The sequence below is a fragment of the Atheta coriaria genome, unplaced genomic scaffold (genome assembly GCF_025399875.1).
Source record: "Atheta coriaria isolate IRGN ID8LTWV9N9 unplaced genomic scaffold, Caltech_Dcor_3.1 hic_scaffold_14_pilon, whole genome shotgun sequence".
Classification (NCBI taxonomy): Eukaryota; Metazoa; Arthropoda; class Insecta; order Coleoptera; family Staphylinidae; genus Dalotia; species Dalotia coriaria.
Window position 1 is genome coordinate 73,688 of NW_027045456.1, and position 16,933 is coordinate 90,620.

The following is a 16,933-nucleotide window of genomic DNA, read 5'->3' on the forward strand; positions in this document are numbered from 1 at the left end:
CCTCTTCAAATGTTTGAAGAGAGTGAGTTTTGGTCATTTTCCTTGTAATTTTTAAATTAGTTCAAGGTAAGAAACAAAATTCAGCAAAATTGTGAATATTAATTTTATATTATATTTGCTTCATATTGCTCCCACGTTTGTGGAACACACAATAACAAATTAAAATTTGTTTAATTTAATCTAAAAATAACTATCAAACGTTTTATATATTTTTTTTTTATTCAATTGACAAATATTCAGTATTATATTTCAATTAGCAAACATCAGCATTTCTACACACTCGATTCGATTGCTTCTGGGAACAAGGTTTTGCTTGATAATCGATCCAAACTGGCGAGTACCTAACACATTGATAATAATATTTTGAATAAGGCGGACCACGTCTACACGGATTCGAAAGTCCGTTGCCGTCGTTACAATTTGGCGGAATTTCTTAAACAAAACAAAATTAGAAAATAAATTATCCAAACACATTTATATCATTCAAATAGTTACCGATTCTTAACGTTGTTGTACTAGGTTTTTGAGTAGATGGAGTAGTTATGGTTTCATCATTGATACAACTGTAAGAATAAATTAATAACATCTAATGGTAATAAGTAATTTTTTATTTCTAATTAAAATTAACAAACTTACGGCTTGCACCCTTGCTCAAAATTTTTGTTACATTTTTGGCTGCCTTCACAGACAAATAAGTTTTTACCAATTAATACTGTTTTGTCATCGACACAGGAATAAATATCAGAGCAGACGTGAACATTGTCAATACATCTAAAAGTATTATGAATACAGTTGATTACAAATATTAAAACTTAATGAGTAAAATAATCTTACGGTTGACAGGGTTCTATGTAAGCGAAATTACACACTTGGTTTGTGGCACATGTTAAATTCATTCCGAATGCAGTAGCATGAGACAAATCTTGAAGATCACATTTGTAGATGCCCTGCCACACCGGAGGACAGGGAATTCGTTCAAAAATCTCATCCGTTTGCTTTTGTACGCCAAGTATTGGGCGAGATAATAACAAAACAAAAGTAATTATAAAATAATTGAAATTACGAAAAACTGAAACGCGAGTATGAAGTAACATTGTCGCAGATTTTACATGTGCAAAAAAATGATCATTTTTATACCCTCACATCTGTTATTTTAATCCATCAAGGTTAGTTGTAGTTATAAAAAGGAGAAATTTAAAAGGATTATTTCAATAGCAGCGAAAGTGATAAAACAAAGTCTGTTTAAACATAAAATATTCTTGGAAATTTGAATAGATTAAAATTTATTACATTTTTAATGCATTTATTAACGGATTACGTTTATATTCTGATTATTGCAGTGTATACATTTTTCTAAGTACAAATTTCTTTGTTTTTCTTGCAGGTGCCGTCCAGGAATTGCCACAGACATTTTTTCTCTTCGTAATCAAAGTAGAATTTGCCGACTTTCTTGCAGGTATAATATTTTCGGCTGCCAATTGGTCCAGGTCTGCATGGATTGGAATGACCATGTCCATCATTGCAATTTGGTGGATCTAATTCAAAATATAAATAAAATATTTATGTTTGTATTTAATAAATAATATACTTACAAGTTATACCAGGGAATTTATCAACGCACCTATAAAGTAAAATAAGAAATTAATAAATAATAATAAAAACTAAAAAAAAAACAGTTAAAAACTTACATATCACAAGGATATTTGTAGTCCTTGTTGCATACTTTACGATCGCGACAGTTAATTGTTACTCCACTGACAGATACTTCAGTTTCCTTGTCAGGATTGCATTTCCATACTGGATCGCAGGTTTCTGCAATGCAACTAACAAAACAAACCAATATTTAAGTTTTTTCTTTCTTTGATTTTTTTTCATTTACTTACGGAGAGCAATCGTTCAAATATAATATATTACACTTTTGTCCCTCGTTGCAATTTACGGTAACATCATTGTTGCTAATTGTTACGGTGGCCTGGCCCATATTGGCAGGATCACAAGTGAACTGGCAAGTATCGGCATTCAATTCTACACAACTGAAATTTATAGATTAAGTAAATCAATTATTACACTATTAAACAGACATACGGGTTGCATTCATCTGTGTAATCTTGGTTGCATACTGTTCCAGGATTACATGTGCTATTGAGTCCTAGAATTTCATAATGTTCAGCATCGTGACAAGTCCAGGTTGGTTTACAGTCGTCTTTGCCAGCCGACGCCAATGCAAGCACGCAGGATATTGTCACAACGTAAAATAGCACTAAGAATAAAAATATTTAATTAAATTACAAATTAATTAAGATGTAAGTTAACTTACTTGTTTTAACTTGTTAAAGGACAATTTAAAACAAACTACTGGATAGTGCCAGGAAATATACCATTATATAACAATTAATTTTTTAAATATTTTAATACTGTAATAATACACTCATAAAACATGCTTATTTATTACCAAACAACATTATATAACTATATATCTTATCAAAGATTAAATTTATAGTGCGGATTATGCAAAAACTGGATAAACAAACAATGAGTTAGAGTTGGAATTATACGTGAACGTTAACAAACTTTGCATCAGAATTTATTACATCTTTTAAACACAAATATTAGCAACACTTCGGCATGAATCACTGGCAAGTCCAGTGCATAATTTAACATCAAAATCGAACACCATTCCGACACGTCTGCATTTGTAATAATATCCTGCACCTCGCGGGCCAGGACGACATCGATTGGTAGCACCATATCCATCATTACAATTAGGTGGATCTGAAAAATTAAAAAAATTAATCAAAAATTTTTTTACAATAAAATTTATTTACATTGTGCTGGTGGTTGAATTATTGCTGACCCATCAGTAATACAAGCTTCGCACGGAGCAACAAAATCTTTATTGCATACTTTTCCGGTGCCACATGAAAATGTAAAACCAAAAATAGTGACTACGTTTGGATTATTTGCATCACATGTCCAGAGTTTTGGACATATGCACCTAATAAATAGATTTTCATTAAAATCAAATAATTTGTGTGTTTTTTCACTTACGATTCACAAGTTGCATACAAACTGTTACAAATTTGACCAGTAGGGCACGTAAATGGTACCTGAACTTTTGTTGGAACAACCGTAATTATTCCTGTTGCAGGATTTTGTGGATCACAAGTGAATTTACACATAGCTGCACTTGGCACAACACAACTACAATAATAAAATGTAAAACGTAAAATTGTTAAAATTTGTTTAAAACATCTTACGGTGCGCATGTGTTATCATAGTCTGCATTACAAACCATTCCCGCTTGGCAAGTAAAAACAGATCCCAACATTTGATAGGTGTTAGAACTTAAGCATTGAAATGGCGGGATACATGATTGTTGACTAACCACGCTTGTAATTAACAAAATAATTACAAGACATTGACTATAGTTTTCTATTCTTGACGACAACATATTCACAATTAAGTATAATTGTTATTATAAAGGAAACACAGACTAATTTTGCTTTTATAGTGCTATATTCAGATAAGGATTAACAAAAACTTTAATATTTATTACAGCAATATTTTGACAGTTTGTTGAAACTATGCAAGACACAGATTTGCGATTCCACCACAAGTTGCATCTGCATATTGAGTTTTGCATAGTTTTACTTCGTAATCATATGAATTGGTGCCAATTGCTCTGCAATGATAGTAATAACCACCTTTTCTTGGTCCAGGACGGCATGGGTGGGTTGCACTGAAACCGTCATTGCAATTTGGGGGATCTGAAAGTAATTAATAGCCTGTTTTATTTTTTGTTATAAAAATGTAGAGAAATTTCTTACATTGAATTGGTGGTTCAACAGGTTTCGCTGTGGTAGTTGTCGTAGTTGTAGTGGTTGTGGTTACTCCATTAGAATTTTCAATGCATCTGTGAATTAATAAAAAATAAAAAATAAAATTTTTAATATTCTAATAATTAATTTGTACTTACAGTGAACAAGGAGGTTTATATAAATGGTTACAAATTTTATTGTTGGCACAAGTCAGTACAGCGTTACCTATAATCACTTCATTGGGATTTAGTGGATTACATTCGTATGTCTGTTCGCAGACGACTGGAATGCACGGTGAACAAGAGTTTAGGTACTCAGCATTACAAATTTGATCTGTTGGGCAAGTAAAAGGTTGATCTCCCTTTACATTGCTTACGTGTAGGGTTCCTGTCGTATCGGTAATACAAGAAAATTTACATACTTCTTTTCCTAGAGTGACACATCTAAATAAATATATTTAAATATTTTTCAGTTTATTTGGAAGAAACAATAAAAAAAATCAGTACTTACGGTGTACAATCAGTGGAAGTTTTACCATTATTGCATATTTGTCGAGGTGGACATGTGAAATTACTGCCTAATATTTCATAAGTGTAGAGATCAGATTCAAAACATTTGAATTGAGGGCTACAGGATGGTGGTTCGGCGATTGAAACTCCCACAATCAGTAAGAATAAAAATCCTTAATTATAAAATTAAAAAATTTTATATGAGAAACAAAAGTAGATAAATTATTTGGTTACTAACTTATTTTCATGTTTGTTAGATGAAGTTGAAGTTGCTAGGTGCAGCAATGTCAATGTTACTTGCACTTGCGACGCAAACAACTTCTATTTATTATGATGACATTACAGCATGAGTTTAATTTATTACGCGGGATTTAAATGTGTATCTAAGGTGAAATATAATTAGAAAGTGTAATCAAGTTTCTTTTTTTCAAAATCTCAGCTTAGTGATAATATAGTGAGAGTTATATTATGATATATTATGGTTCGTGGAATATAATCCAAAATCATTTAATGTAAAACACTTATTCAGAAGATATTTCCTATCAAAAAACCTTGTTAAAAATTCTCAAGCACCTCTCCTTGCTTATTTGATAGAGAATGGTCCGTAGATTAAGACCCTACGATTCGTTCCTTTCTATCTCTTTTAGTTTACGAGATATTCGCAATTGTAAAAAATCGACAAAATTTGAAAATTTTTAATTTTTAGCACTTTTAATCACATTTTTCACCCTTTTACCCTACTATATTTAATTATTTTATTTGCTAATCTGATAGAGAAATACCCAATCTTTAATTTTAAAGAAGTTTTCACTTCAAAAATGTGTGAAATCTTATCAAATCTATCTATGTCAGTATAAAATTAATATCTCTGATAATTTTGAGTACAAATAAGCTGTTTTCATCAAATAATTTAATACTTATTTTAGATTTTATGATTTATTATTTTATTTCATTACAATTATAAGCTGTAAACTTAAAATAATATAAAATTTCATTGACAAATCACAGGGTTTCTATAACACACATCTAAACACTTCCAAAAACACCGACGTCTTACATAAGTGTAACTATTTCCAATTCTAATACATTTATAATAATATCCACTGCCAGGTTCACCTGGTCTGCATGGATCTGACGATCCAAAACCATCATTACAATCCGGTCCAACTAAAAAATATATCACGATTAACCCATAAATAAAATCATAGATAAAATAAATTAAACATACGAATTCTTGGCTTTATTAAATCATTCGAGATGTTTGCGTCAATACACCTGAAAACATCAAAAATTAATCATTGACTCATCGAATGATGTAAAAGTAACTCATGACGTACGGATCGCATGAAATTGTTTTCTGTTCGTTGCAAATTTGAGAATTAGGGCACACTTGAATACTACCGTCGATAACATACAGACGTGGATTTGATAAACATTTAAAGGACGCCGGTTCGCAAGATAACGACTCGGTTGGAATTAAAATACTTGTCAATAAGATGACAAACGAAATGAAGTGCTGATATCTATACATGATGTTAAATTTGTTGCAACTATGGAATGTTATAAAACATCGGCATTAATATAGTTAATCTAGCTATGCATTTTTATTTAACACGCAAGTGTTGGAAAGTTTAGCGTTGTAAATCTTTGCTTATCAGGAAAATTTGACTTTCCTAGAAATGAAAAGCGGCAATAACATTGAAATGAGCGTAAATACGACGTAGATTGTTTTGATACAACATTGTAACACGTATTTATTCACTCTAATTAAAATAATAGATAAATATTTATTGTATGAAATACATTTATTTAAAGAAATGAATTTTTTGTTGCTTTTGGTCTATTACTTTATGTTTTTGCATGGCCTTCACAATATTTATTCATAATATTAAGTTTGATGACAGAACGCACATAGAACGATTGAGATAAAGAATACGTGGATATCTGAATTCTTACTGCAATATTTTAGTTCAAAAGTGCATACTAGCGACATCTATCGTTGCTTTTGAGGTAATACAGATAAAAGTGGATTGCAAACATTTGCAAGTTGTGTTAGTATCAACAGGTAAACATTGAGTTTAATATGAAACATGCAGGTATTAATGTATTAAGGTTAAAATTTACAGAGGAATTAGTTTCACTGTGTAATTGCGTGGACTATAACTCAATAGTACCAAGTAAGATGGCGCTAAGATGAACATATTTCATTAAATTCGCAGAAAATTTTCACAATTCAAGAAAAAATCAACATATATTCTGTGTCAAAGAAACAATCAAGTAATCAAATGTGCCAACATTAAAAAGACATATTTATTAAATAATATCTTGACGATGAGAAACACTAAATTTTATAGGGTGTATTCCGATTTATTGTGAATTAATGCACATTTTGTAAAGAGTTTCTTATAAAAAGATTTCTTCGACACCACTCGCTTGACTCTAGATATCATCGTCATCGCCGCCATCGTCATCACCACCACTCCCTTCGCCGCTTCCTTCGCCCCCAAGTTCATTGTTGTCATCATCATCGTCATTACCTTCGTTTACATCTTTAATGCACCTATGCACATTCAAAACAATATATTATATTTCTAGTCTGAATAAAAGTCTTATAATATTTAATGATAAGTTTAAAAATTTACGCACATTCCACAAGGTGCTGCATAATTCGCATTACAAGAAGATCCTGTTCCACACGAAAATTCATATCCATTAACCGTAAGTTTAACCTGGCCATCAGCAGTGCATGTATACGCATCTCTTGCACAGATGCAACTGTCAAAATATAAAAAAAATATTATAATTATATAAGCCGCACAAAATACTGCTTACACTTCACAGGACAGTTTTTCTTTATTGCAAACTTGTCCAGCACCACATTCAAAATTGATAGTATTGATTGTTACAAGTGACGTGTTTTTGCCACATGAATATTCGCAAATGTCGGAAGGAGCGAGGCAACTGCAAATATTATTTAAGAAATTAATATTAATAAATGTATATGTATAAAAAACAAACTCACGGTCGTGGTTTAGTCTCGCGATTCAGCAATTTATATCTATCATTGCAAATTGTGTTTTCCGGACAATTCAATGCTGTATTAAAGTATGTAACTGCATTTTTATTATTTTTATCGCAAGTAAAGTCTTCTTGTGCGCTAACTAAAGCTACACAAAAGACGAGAATTATTATTGGCCCACCTGCAGAAAATTAATATTAGTATACAATTATTTACTTAGAATTTACAAATTATACCCATATTTCTCTTTAGCATTGTGTTTAGCAATGTTTTATTGGACACACTGTCGCACATATATAGGTATGGAATAGCATAAAACTTAAACTTAACACTAATAACCTAAACTAGCTGCAATAAATTAATTGCCTGTGTTTAATCTGCGTACTAAATTTTCCAGGTATTAACAAAATTAAGAGAATTGCGCAATTGGTAACAGTGTTAAGCAAATACGCAAATTTTTTGTTAAATTAACAGAATTTAGTTGAACATCACATCATATTTATTTACTATATTATGCAAAAAATATTGTTTGTATAAATCATAGTTATAACTAAATGACAAATAAATCTATTCTTGTAATAAGTAAAAAAGTTTAATTTTTAATTTTAGTGATATTACATGTTACAATTTGATTAAGTTTTCAGTTATTGCAGAAAATAAAAGTATAAAAACAGTACAATATAAAGAAGTATAAAAATATTGCATAAAATTAAACATCAAATCATGTCAATCATATACTTTTATTAATTAAAATGAATTTACAGTTCTAAATTGTTTTATATTTCTCAAATAAGTACATATTTCGCAAACTAATGTTTAAATGATAATAAAATATTGTTGTGTGGTGTAGATAGTTTCACGTCTTGTTCAAGCATAATAAGACCTCTGGAAAATGCTTCTTTTGCGAGTTGCTGGAGGACATGAAATTTTATCTTTGCAGACACATCTATAACAACAAAATGTTCAATTAAAGCTGTGATTGTTAGAATTAAGTATTTTAATTGAATTGTACTTACGGAGTGCATGGTTGTTCGTTATGTTCGTTGCAAATGTGGTTCGCTGGGCAATCAACTCCATGAATGCCAATGAAAAACTTTAGAGGTTCGTCGTCTTTGCAAGAATATACGTCTTCAGCACATTTTTTCGGAACGCAACTATATAATAAAAAAAAATATAAACATTATAAATGTAAATATTTAAAATACTTACACATCACATGATGTTTTCTTGGCGTTGCATTCCGAGCCTGGATTACAGGAAAAGCTGATTGAATTTATAATGACATTGTCGTTGTTCTTCGCGTCGCAAGAGTAATCACAAATTGCGCTTGGTGCTACACATCTGCATATAAATGTTGAATAAAATTAATTTGTTTACCTATTTTTAATTACTAATTTTCATATTTTTACTTACGGCTTTGGTTTAGCACTACCAACTTTAACTTGTTTGCTGTTGCAGATAAGGCCATCAGGACACGGCAACAAATTATCATAAAAGTTAACAGTCTTTGTGTCTTCACATTCAAAGTCCTGAGCAGAAGACAGTGCCAAAGCACCAAGGATGAATACTGCAACACCTTAAAAAGTTTTATTTAATTAATTTACAATTGATGTATAACTGAAAATCAGTACTTTTCATTTTATCTTGCTGTGGCAAATACAAAGTTTTGTGAGATAGTAAACTGTTATATAGGGTATTTTATTTAAAAATGAAGTTTATGAGTGTTTGGAATGAAAGCGTTTTTAAACTTTAATACTACGAAGCTCTAAATCTAAGTGTTGTTTACTTTTTGACGTGCAAAATGTGCAAAGCATAAAATTTTAGTTTCAGGATTAAATTAAATTGCGCCGTCTCTGAATCTGTAGGTTTATGAGTTAAGTATTAATTTTTCAAACAACAATAATTTAAATATTCAGTTAGCAACACATAAACATAAAAAAAACATTAAAAAGATCAGATAAACTTAAAAGTTCAAAGAATAATCAAGAGACGTGTGGTATATTGCAATCTTATTTATTTAATTATTCAAATCCTAATGCAGAAGCCATTAATCAATTCATCAGTTTAGGTACTACAGTTTTTTTTTAACAAAGTCTGTATCTATTGCAAATATTATCATCTGGCCATGCACTACAAGAAATCCGCCTTGCTGCATAACTGCTAGTATTTACTTTGACACATTTGTAATAATATCCCTTTGGACCATATCTGCATGGACTGACACTGCCGGATGGATTATTACAATCAGGTATGGGGAAAGGTGTCGTTCCGGTAGTAGTCGGGGTGGTCACTTCCTTGGTAGTGGGCTTAGAAGGTTCAGTTGGCTTATTGGTATTACCTGTAGATGGAATGCAGCTGAAAATTTAATAAAAATTAAAACATTATACGATTTTCCTACCAATAAAATAAACTTTGATAGATTCTTACATTTTACAAGGAAACTCATAATTTTTATTGCAAACCTGATCATCACCACATGTTTTAGTAACTCCCATGATAACAAAAGATTTATCATCTAAACATTTATACTTGTCTGTATTAGTACATTTTTCCAAACACCTAAAATATTGCATTAATATCATAATTCCAAAGAAGAATGTTGTGTTTAGTTACATGTTTTTGCAAGAATCCTCTTTAGTATTACATATGGTGTTGGCAGGACACTCACTATATTCGCCACCCAAGATTATTTTATTCTCATTTCCATTACCACTTACACATTTGTAATCACACATATTTTTGATGGTATCACACCTAAAACAAATCTAATTTCAAATATGTTACACAGTAAAAATGTTTATTTATAATATACAAACGGCCATTGGAGTCATCATCGCAAAATTTTTCATTACACACTGTAGGGTCTCCATTAATTTTACCACAAGTTAAGCTAAGCCCATTGTACTGAACCTCTTTTTCATCGAGACATTTAAAATCGCATGCTGCATCTGCAGTATTCAAGCCTAGCCCGACAAGAAAACAGATCAAAAAAATATACACTGAAATTTAACATAAAAAAAATTAACTGAGAAATAAAGTTTTCATCAACTATCTTACTTGCCATGTTGCTGACATTTAATTAATTTTGGAGAAGAATTTCAACATTATATGTGCCAAAATTTATATTTACATAAAATAGCAAATACTCTGAAATTGTGGCGCAGTTTTATTGCTAGTTTTAATTGGATTTATTTTATTGTTACTAATTGTATTTTATTACTTTTGTTGCTATGAGATGTTAAAAAAAGATGTTACAAGATGTTTCGTGTAATAGTATATTAAGTGTCAAAGGGCTAATTGGGAATTTTGCGAGCGTTTAATCAATCGAGTGTTTAATAACGTTTAGCCACGTGATGAATTTTCCAAAATACCAAGAATTTCAAAGGATTATTAAAACACCTGTGATAAATTGCAATCTTATTTATTTATTTATTCCCATCAAAACGCCAAAGTTATTAATCAATTTATCATTTTAGGTACAGTTTCTTTTAGCAGAGTCTGTATCTATTGCAGATATTATCATAGGGCCATGCGGCACAAGAAATCCGCCTTGCAGCGTAACTGCTACTATTTACTTTGACACATTTGTAATAATATCCCTTTGGCCCATATCTGCATGGACTGACACTGCCGGATGGATTATTACAATTAGGTATGGGGAAAGCTGTGGTTCCAGTAGTAGTAGGGGTGGTCACTTCTTTGGGAGTAGTAGTTGGGGTTGTTACTTCTGGTGGAGGAGTTGTCGGAGTGGTTATTAGCTCTGTTGTAGTTGGAATGGTCTCCTTTTCTGTAGGAATCTCTTCTTTTTGAGTAGTTGGCTCTTCGGTAAGCTCTTCAGTAGGCTCTTCATTAGGCTCTTCAGTAGGCTTTTCATTAGGCTCTTCAGTATGCTCATCAGTAGGCTCTTCAGTAGGTTCTGCAGGTTCAGTTGGTTTACTGGTAGTACCTGATGGAATGCAGCTGAAAATTTAATAGAAATATAAAATTAAACTACAAATAAAAATTAAAAAATACTTACATATCACATGATTGCTCTAATTTTTGATTGCAGATTTGACCTTCACCACATGATAAAGTTATTCCACTTATTACAAAAGTTGTATCACTGATGCATTCATACTTGCCAGCATTAGTGCATGTCGTTATACACCTAAAATTTTTGATGTATTAATATCATATTTAAAAAATGTTCTTGTGTTTAGTTACATATTTTCACAAGAGTCCCCTTTAACGTTACATATGGTGTTGTCAGGACACTTATTTTCTGCGCCACCCACAATTATTTTATTCTCATTTCCTTCACCCTCAATACATTCATAATCACATACATTTTTGATGGTGTCACAGCTAAAACAAATCAATTGTAAGATGTGTTACATAAGATATTATTTGTTTAAAATATACAAAAGACCATTGGAGTCCTCATCGCAATAATTTTCATTACACACGGTTGATTCTTCACCAATTGTACCACAAGGAAAAGTCATGCCATTATATTTAAACTCTTTCTCAGAGACACATTCGAATTTGCAATCGGCATCTACAGCATTCAAGCCGAGCGCGACCAGAAGGAAAATCAAAGATGCATACACTAGAATATGAAATCAGAAAATAGATATGACATATCGTTTAAAATATCAATTATGAACTTACTTGTCATTGTGATAACATGTAATTAATTGTTGAGAAGAATTCCATCACTATATGTACCTTAATTTATATTTACATAAAATAGTAAAAAATGTGTTATTGTCATCCTGTTTTATTGCTAGTTTTAGTGGTATTAATTTTATTGTTACTAATCGCAATTTATGACTTTTGTTGCCATGAAATATTATAAAGATTTAGGTGTAAATATAAGTAAATAAAAGTTTCAAAATAGCAGCAATTACACTAAAGCACTATAATTGTCATAATTTTACGTTAAAATTTACTAAGTACTATTAAATTAAAGCAAAGTATATTTCGGTCTCGAAAGGATTTAACACATATAATCAAGGAAAACATAATAAAAATAAAAATAAATGTAAAATAGATTTGCTGCAATATTTATTTGGTAATAATCAAAGTACATTTCATTTGAATATTTCGAGACATAATTTCAAAGAATTAATACGAATTGGTTAGCCAACTATCGATGGAACTCTTGGCCCCAGAAGCTTCAATGCAACTATAAAAATAAAAATTAAAAATTTCGATTTGCTCAATCATAGAAAACATATTACAAATACGTACAAATTACAAGGTTGAATCTTTTCTGCATTGCACACCGTTTTACCGGGGCACTTAACTGTGATTCCATAGATTTTGACGGAATCGGTTCCAACACACTCATACATATCAGCATTGGCGCACTTTTCTGCCCTACACCTGTTAAAAAGAATAAAATAATTGACTAAATAAAAGTACTCATATGTCATAATGTGCTATAATTACATGTGTTTGCAAGAGTCCAATTCTGTATTACAGGTTGTATCTTTTGGACAGGTAGTCTGCATTCCTCCAATTTCTATAGTGCCTGGTTCATTTGGGTCTGGGCAAGTATAAGGACAAAGTTCTTCAATGGTAGCACACCTAAAGTGACATTAGTCAAAATTAAGTTTTTTTCAAAGTTTAAATACTGCATAATTTACATAGGAACTTTGTCAGCGATCTCCTTACACTCTTCATTGCATACTGTTGCTTTATCACCAACAGGTTTGCACTCCATAGTATTGCCAAAATATTTAAATGTAGTTTCATCAATACATTCAAAATTGCATTTTTTTGCTTCCGCCGCAATGGCCACCACCAACACCATACAAACAACGAAAAATTCTACAAGTTTAATTAATCGTATAAATAAATAAATATTATGTCAGCAACAGATAAACTTACGCTTCATATTGCTATCAGTGGAAAACCTTCACTAAAATCCTAGCAACCGAGCACATATTTATACAACAAACTCCTGACTAACAAGATTTAGCAAGATTTATAATTCCAGTGAAATAGTTTATAAATAGTGTAATGTAACGGATTAAACGCAACTATAAAGAGATAAGCATTTATTGTATTTAATTTATGACTGGAAAATGTTTAAATAATTAAATAATTTAAGTTTATTACGTAAATATGCATAAATAACCATTTTTACTGAGATTATTTACAAACGAAATCAAAAGAATATTCAGAACTTTTATATCAAATATTAATAAATGATGTCGTTAAACAGTAGCGCGCTGTGATAATAAAAACATCCATTTGAATAATTTGCTACATTTTTACGTAATAATAATTTACGACTGTTACCCTAATTACGCCTGAGCATATGTTGTCTGCCCGTCGGCGTAAAGTGGTAAAGTTCTCACATTTCGCATTCGCGCAAACCACAATTTTCTACCGAATGACTGGAAATACCGAACCGGTTGGCACTCGCACCGATTGTAACCAAAAATCGATGCGTGACTATTGCAATAAGCAATATCATTATCCGAAGACTCTTCCGAAGAGTGATGCGCATTAAGAAACAAAAAAGAATCCGAAATGCGAATTCGTTAATAAAAATAAAATCAAAGGAACCAGTCGAGTGGTGCTTAATCTTAACGACTTTTTGTGTACAATGGCCCGGGTGTGCATTATAACTCAATCGGATAATGCCGGTTTTTCGTTAAAATACGCGCTTTTGATGCGTTATTATTATAGATCATTGATAAGGAGGCTGTAATTTAGGCGGGCTATATTGATTGTATTATAGCCAGGCATTACAGCCAGCGTGCTCGTAAAGCGTGGAGGTTTAACTGTAAACTTGCGTTTTGTGCAAATCTAATAATGGCCTTCTCGTCAACCGGTCATCCACAATGAAATCAGATCTTCGGCTTGCGCTGCAGGGTGAAAGGCAAGATTCGTTCGATTAATTACTTCATTTTGCATGATACCTCATGTCTACACCTTGTTTTAAATTAAACTGTGTTTGATATCAATAGAAATTAATTACTTTTTTCATCACTGCGTAATTCGTAATTAATTGATTGTAAAACCAATTAATTATTTGTCAGCTTTTAATTACACTAATTCTAGATTTTCGGACACAGCCAATGTGCGGTGTTTTTGTAATTAAAGTGTGAAATATTTTTACGTGCGCCGTATACCAATACCTCCTCGACGCTTTTATAAATCTTGTTTTTACATCGCCAGACACCGACTTAATGGTTATTAATGGGCAGGCAGTGTCTTCACCGATGCAATTCGGTGTGAGTTCGACAGCCAAACTCCACCAACAAGTCATATCGCCAATTACAAGATGACACACCAAACAGTGCCACCGGTGGCTAATGAAAAAACGATGTCACGCACGAATAATGAGCGACGAGCTTACACCCGATGATTTTTGACGCTAATTCGCGTTTTCAGGTGTCGCTGGAATTTTAATGGCGAGTTATTTCGAATGCATTGTTTTCACATGTGCTGCAAGCCATTAAAACTGACATAAAAGGAATTTATGCGCTTAATTGCAATTCTTTGCAAGTGCTTTTTTCATTTATTATAATTTAACATCCTGTAGCTTTGAATTTAAATTGTGCAAATGACATTTTCATATGGCTTTTCCGATGCGCTGAAAAGCGACAATGTTTTGTTCGGATGCGCGCTGCACGTGTAACAACACATGTGAGAAAAACTGCGCGTGTACCTTAAAAGATTAACGCTTTGCAAAGTAAGACGCGCTTTAAGATGCGCACAGGTCTTCCTGGTGAGCGATTCGCAGAACGGCGAATAAAAATTCCCCGCGGAGTGCGAGGAATCTGTGAAAAAAATGCTTTCAAATGCGCATCAAGTGATTTACAAGGCGGCAAACGGCCTATTTCTGGTTTAGGTTTAGCTACTTTTATAGAATTCACCACCATAATAAGATTTACAAGAAAAAATGTATTTTTCTATACAGGGCATTAAATAAAATGATTTTTAATGATATTTTAGCACATGGAGCAATATATTTTAAAAGATTTAATTTTTTATTCTTGTTTCTCGTTTTTTATTGCTCTAAAATAGACACATTAACTGGTTTACGACTTGGAAATATTTGAGCAGTGTCAACGTGTTTCCAAAACATAATTATTAATTTATTTCGTGTTCTGCAAGTGAGTCTCGCCTTGACAGAACACTTGTCGTACATAACAACTTGAATGTTTATTATCCCATTAACAAGTTCGATCTTAATGTGTGACCAAGAGCTAAGACTAATCTTCGTGTTAGTTTGCGCAGTAATTTACAAATTTATAGATGCATAACCAATTATTTAAAAAACTAAGCACAAAAGGAGCATTAGGTTAATTAGATTTCGTCAAAAAATAAAAATATTTAAAATGCTTTACGTAAAAGATAGAAACTATTATCACCTGTGGATTTAGTGTTCACGTAAGTATAATGACAAAATGGATTCTTAATATACTACACCAGAGACGTGTTAGCCTGCTGGTTGGCTAATCAACGGAAAATGGAAAATCATCGCATATCGCCGCTTGCAGAGATAGCTAAATGCTTAAATGATGTTTGCTGTGTCTGCTGTAGGTAGGCGCAACGAGCGCTGCCCCGACAATGGGACAAAAACGAATGCAAATTTAATCGCCGCGCCGCGGACAATATGCAATAATTACGAACGGAGCGCGCGCACGTCACATATCCGCGAAAAGGGCCGGCGGCCGTGGTGCATTCGCAGATACGTTGGCGCGCGAGATTTATCTAATTGTTTTTAAATCGTCGATTTATTGCAACTATTTCCGCAAGCCGTTAGCAACGACACACGCGAAGAGGAATATTCAAAGAGTACGGTCACCGACTGGCGTTTAAAGCGCCTAAGTTTTGATCGTGTATGAATATTTTTTTGCAAGAATCGCGCACGTGAGCACATACGGGTTCTTGGTGTTCTTGCTTCTTGCGCGCTGGTAGGCAAATTGGTAAACGCGCCGACGCGACGCTTCATAATGAATTTGAATACTTAATTAGCAGCGCCCCGGTGCTGAACAGGTACAGCTAGCTTTTTGTAGGTGCATACGGGTGTTTGAATTAACAAAAAATAAGAATCAAGGCAGGTAAATGTGTGATCTAAATTGTAAAAGATGTGAGAGAGCATTTAAATGTCACTAAACTATTGTAACGTTGTAAATCGGTGTTAAATTTGTTCTAATTTAATTATTTCATTCAAGTGACATCTAAAACTCTTAAAAAATGTCAGATCATCATTACCTAAGCGTAATTTTATGTGCAACGGTAGTAATAATGCTTAAAAACAAAGAAAACACAGTAAAAATTCTAATTTCTCGATTTTCTGATTGAAACTGATGTAATTCCCACGAATAAAGTGTTTTTCTTTCAATAATCAACGTTAAAACATGATAATGTATGCAGATTGTTCATGTACTACAAAGACGACAACAAATAAATACAATTAACGTGAAAATCGTAAATTACTTAATTACATTCGACATTTTACCTCTTATTTTAGTAGAGTCACAGAAAAATATTACCATTGATTAAAAATGAGGAAATGGAGTAAATTGATGCAATTTTAACCTTGACATTGATAATGTAGATAATCTGGTGTCCAGTGT

At 32.1% G+C, this 16,933-nt stretch overlaps 7 protein-coding genes and 2 long non-coding RNA genes across 11 annotated transcripts; all 9 read right to left on the reverse strand.

Annotated features, from left to right (window-relative positions):
* Positions 1-89: 89 nt before the first annotated feature.
* LOC135801996 (uncharacterized) lies at positions 90-1,098 on the reverse strand. Its single transcript, XR_010550493.1, has 4 exons — positions 835-1,098; positions 637-771; positions 496-563; positions 90-432 (listed from the first exon to the last, which is right to left on the reverse strand). It is a non-coding gene; the product is annotated as an uncharacterized lncRNA (long non-coding RNA).
* A 184-nt stretch (positions 1,099-1,282) lies between these two features.
* On the reverse strand, positions 1,283-2,467 carry LOC135801978 (uncharacterized). The gene is made up of 6 exons (XM_065315518.1): positions 2,318-2,467; positions 2,086-2,260; positions 1,884-2,033; positions 1,689-1,823; positions 1,593-1,621; positions 1,283-1,535 (listed from the first exon to the last, which is right to left on the reverse strand). Coding segments are annotated over exons 1-6 (672 nt in total). The 5' UTR covers positions 2,319-2,467; the 3' UTR covers positions 1,283-1,353.
* Positions 2,468-3,497: 1,030 nt separating this feature from the next.
* Positions 3,498-4,684, reverse strand: LOC135801977 (uncharacterized). 3 transcript variants are annotated; one of them, XM_065315516.1, is made up of 5 exons: positions 4,566-4,684; positions 4,329-4,500; positions 3,977-4,043; positions 3,828-3,913; positions 3,498-3,767 (listed from the first exon to the last, which is right to left on the reverse strand). In XM_065315516.1, exons 2-5 carry the CDS (start codon positions 4,354-4,356, stop codon positions 3,583-3,585), a joined length of 366 nt encoding a protein of 121 aa, XP_065171588.1. In that variant the 5' UTR covers positions 4,357-4,500; positions 4,566-4,684; the 3' UTR covers positions 3,498-3,582. The 3 variants fall into 3 exon arrangements, with proteins under 3 accessions (XP_065171588.1, XP_065171587.1, XP_065171586.1); XM_065315515.1 differs by having other exon boundaries at positions 3,977-4,247; XM_065315514.1 differs by having other exon boundaries at positions 3,977-4,261.
* A 560-nt stretch (positions 4,685-5,244) lies between these two features.
* Positions 5,245-5,882, reverse strand: LOC135801946 (uncharacterized). The gene is made up of 3 exons (XR_010550482.1): positions 5,665-5,882; positions 5,556-5,602; positions 5,245-5,494 (listed from the first exon to the last, which is right to left on the reverse strand). It is a non-coding gene; the product is annotated as an uncharacterized lncRNA (long non-coding RNA).
* A 677-nt stretch (positions 5,883-6,559) lies between these two features.
* Positions 6,560-7,733, reverse strand: LOC135802003 (uncharacterized). The gene is made up of 5 exons (XM_065315544.1): positions 7,583-7,733; positions 7,350-7,527; positions 7,160-7,288; positions 6,974-7,102; positions 6,560-6,887 (listed from the first exon to the last, which is right to left on the reverse strand). The coding sequence occupies exons 1-5, from the start codon at positions 7,638-7,640 to the stop codon at positions 6,767-6,769; spliced, it is 615 nt and encodes a 204-aa protein (XP_065171616.1). The 5' UTR covers positions 7,641-7,733; the 3' UTR covers positions 6,560-6,766.
* A 334-nt stretch (positions 7,734-8,067) lies between these two features.
* Positions 8,068-9,003, reverse strand: LOC135802004 (uncharacterized). Its single transcript, XM_065315545.1, has 5 exons — positions 8,978-9,003; positions 8,760-8,922; positions 8,556-8,687; positions 8,363-8,500; positions 8,068-8,292 (listed from the first exon to the last, which is right to left on the reverse strand). The coding sequence occupies exons 1-5, from the start codon at positions 8,982-8,984 to the stop codon at positions 8,214-8,216; spliced, it is 519 nt and encodes a 172-aa protein (XP_065171617.1). The 5' UTR covers positions 8,985-9,003; the 3' UTR covers positions 8,068-8,213.
* A 340-nt stretch (positions 9,004-9,343) lies between these two features.
* On the reverse strand, positions 9,344-10,459 carry LOC135801949 (uncharacterized). The gene is made up of 5 exons (XM_065315486.1): positions 10,404-10,459; positions 10,159-10,345; positions 9,960-10,100; positions 9,774-9,905; positions 9,344-9,701 (listed from the first exon to the last, which is right to left on the reverse strand). The coding sequence occupies exons 1-5, from the start codon at positions 10,408-10,410 to the stop codon at positions 9,431-9,433; spliced, it is 738 nt and encodes a 245-aa protein (XP_065171558.1). The 5' UTR covers positions 10,411-10,459; the 3' UTR covers positions 9,344-9,430.
* A 292-nt stretch (positions 10,460-10,751) lies between these two features.
* LOC135801928 (salivary glue protein Sgs-3-like) lies at positions 10,752-12,135 on the reverse strand. Its single transcript, XM_065315453.1, has 5 exons — positions 12,000-12,135; positions 11,751-11,937; positions 11,553-11,693; positions 11,365-11,496; positions 10,752-11,306 (listed from the first exon to the last, which is right to left on the reverse strand). The coding sequence occupies exons 1-5, from the start codon at positions 12,004-12,006 to the stop codon at positions 10,835-10,837; spliced, it is 939 nt and encodes a 312-aa protein (XP_065171525.1). The 5' UTR covers positions 12,007-12,135; the 3' UTR covers positions 10,752-10,834.
* A 243-nt stretch (positions 12,136-12,378) lies between these two features.
* LOC135802028 (uncharacterized) lies at positions 12,379-13,367 on the reverse strand. Its single transcript, XM_065315575.1, has 5 exons — positions 13,224-13,367; positions 12,980-13,163; positions 12,783-12,920; positions 12,582-12,716; positions 12,379-12,516 (listed from the first exon to the last, which is right to left on the reverse strand). The coding sequence occupies exons 1-5, from the start codon at positions 13,228-13,230 to the stop codon at positions 12,456-12,458; spliced, it is 525 nt and encodes a 174-aa protein (XP_065171647.1). The 5' UTR covers positions 13,231-13,367; the 3' UTR covers positions 12,379-12,455.
* Between the last annotated feature and the right edge of the window lie 3,566 nt (positions 13,368-16,933).